Consider the following 1,279-nt stretch of genomic DNA (forward strand, 5'->3'; position numbering starts at 1 on the left):
TATGCTCTGTGATGATAACGCTCCTGGTAATGTAAGATCGGACAGAACGTAAGAAAGGCGTCTAATCTAGTCAGATGCTTTTCAGCGCTAGCGCTTACTGTATTTCTGCAAATAGCCCGCTGGATATGTCGACATGAATAAACACAGCTGGCCAATCGAGCATGATTCCCTGTCCACCTTCGTCAAGACATAGCGAGGGCCAGGTTTAGAATACGTTTCATAAGTCATCTGCCATTTGCGAGAACCTGCTTGCCGTTGTCCGGAATAGTTTAGCGCGAAAATCGTAAAATCAACGATGAATTCCTAGTAATATCGGTACTGTTGATTGATTCGTTCCAGAGCTAGGAATTATTCTTCAAAAATGACCTTTTGGATCCTCTGATGACATCGAATTGGAGCTACTATCCGTTCTTCTGTGAGACCTACGTCCTTTCGGAGATGAAAATGCTTCCCTATGGTGCATGACTTTCCACGTTGGTCGCAGTAGAGGAACATCCAACACCAGTGCTATGGCTCTGGCACCCTCCCAAGTCTCTTGACAGTATCTAAGAAGCAGTCTTTCGTGATCCTCTGACGGTTTTGCGAAGTCATCAGCCAGTCGAGTCATTTGCTCGTTGCCTTTCTGCTGGTTTAGATAGTCCATGACCCAGCGCTTCTGCTGACCAACTTCGACTTGCAGTAATTCTATCATGCAAGCCTGAGGTTCAGTGGAGGCGCACAACTCCAGAAGTTCCATGGTGAGTCGAAGAAGTGGACGCTCTGCAAGAGTAGCCTTCCGCTGCAGTAGCTGAACAGTATCAATAAGATCACGTAATGCCTGTTGAACTTCCATTGTCTCTTGCTGTCAGAAAATCTGGGTTCAGATTGTCAAAGCTTTATATTCCAAGAATCTTTTACAGGCCACCCTCTTTTTAGAATTAGTCTTCTTTGTTTAGAATTGAAATACACAAGACCTTCTTCTTACGTTGCCATGAGCCTATATGCTTGGACCCGTGTTAGATTTTCGTGGTTTTATGACATCCTGCTGACTAGGTTACTAAGTTCCCTTATCTCGGTACTTAGAACAAGAATTGTATGGGATGAATGAGATGCTAGATATGTTTATGACTACATCTTATGCATCAACCTCAGTACAGCCTTAGTGAAGTGACATTCCGAGAAGTGAGAACCGATCTAAAATTAAACCAGCAAGAGTGAATCACATCGGTCAAGAGCGATTTCTTATAGGTGAGCCACCACTCAGGGTTGCGCTTTAACTCAACTAATACAGCGTAGATCG

General features: G+C 44.1%; 1 protein-coding gene across 1 annotated transcript; it reads right to left on the reverse strand.

Annotated features, from left to right (window-relative positions):
* On the reverse strand, positions 1-1,184 carry FOIG_16947 (uncharacterized protein). The gene is made up of 2 exons (XM_031218427.1): positions 965-1,184; positions 1-907 (listed from the first exon to the last, which is right to left on the reverse strand). Exon 2 carries the CDS (start codon positions 830-832, stop codon positions 356-358), a length of 477 nt encoding a protein of 158 aa, XP_031051859.1. The 5' UTR covers positions 833-907; positions 965-1,184; the 3' UTR covers positions 1-355.
* Positions 1,185-1,279: the final 95 nt, after the last annotated feature.

This window comes from Fusarium odoratissimum (genome assembly GCF_000260195.1).
Source record: "Fusarium odoratissimum NRRL 54006 unplaced genomic scaffold supercont1.367, whole genome shotgun sequence".
In the NCBI taxonomy this organism is placed as follows: Eukaryota; Fungi; Ascomycota; class Sordariomycetes; order Hypocreales; family Nectriaceae; genus Fusarium; species Fusarium odoratissimum.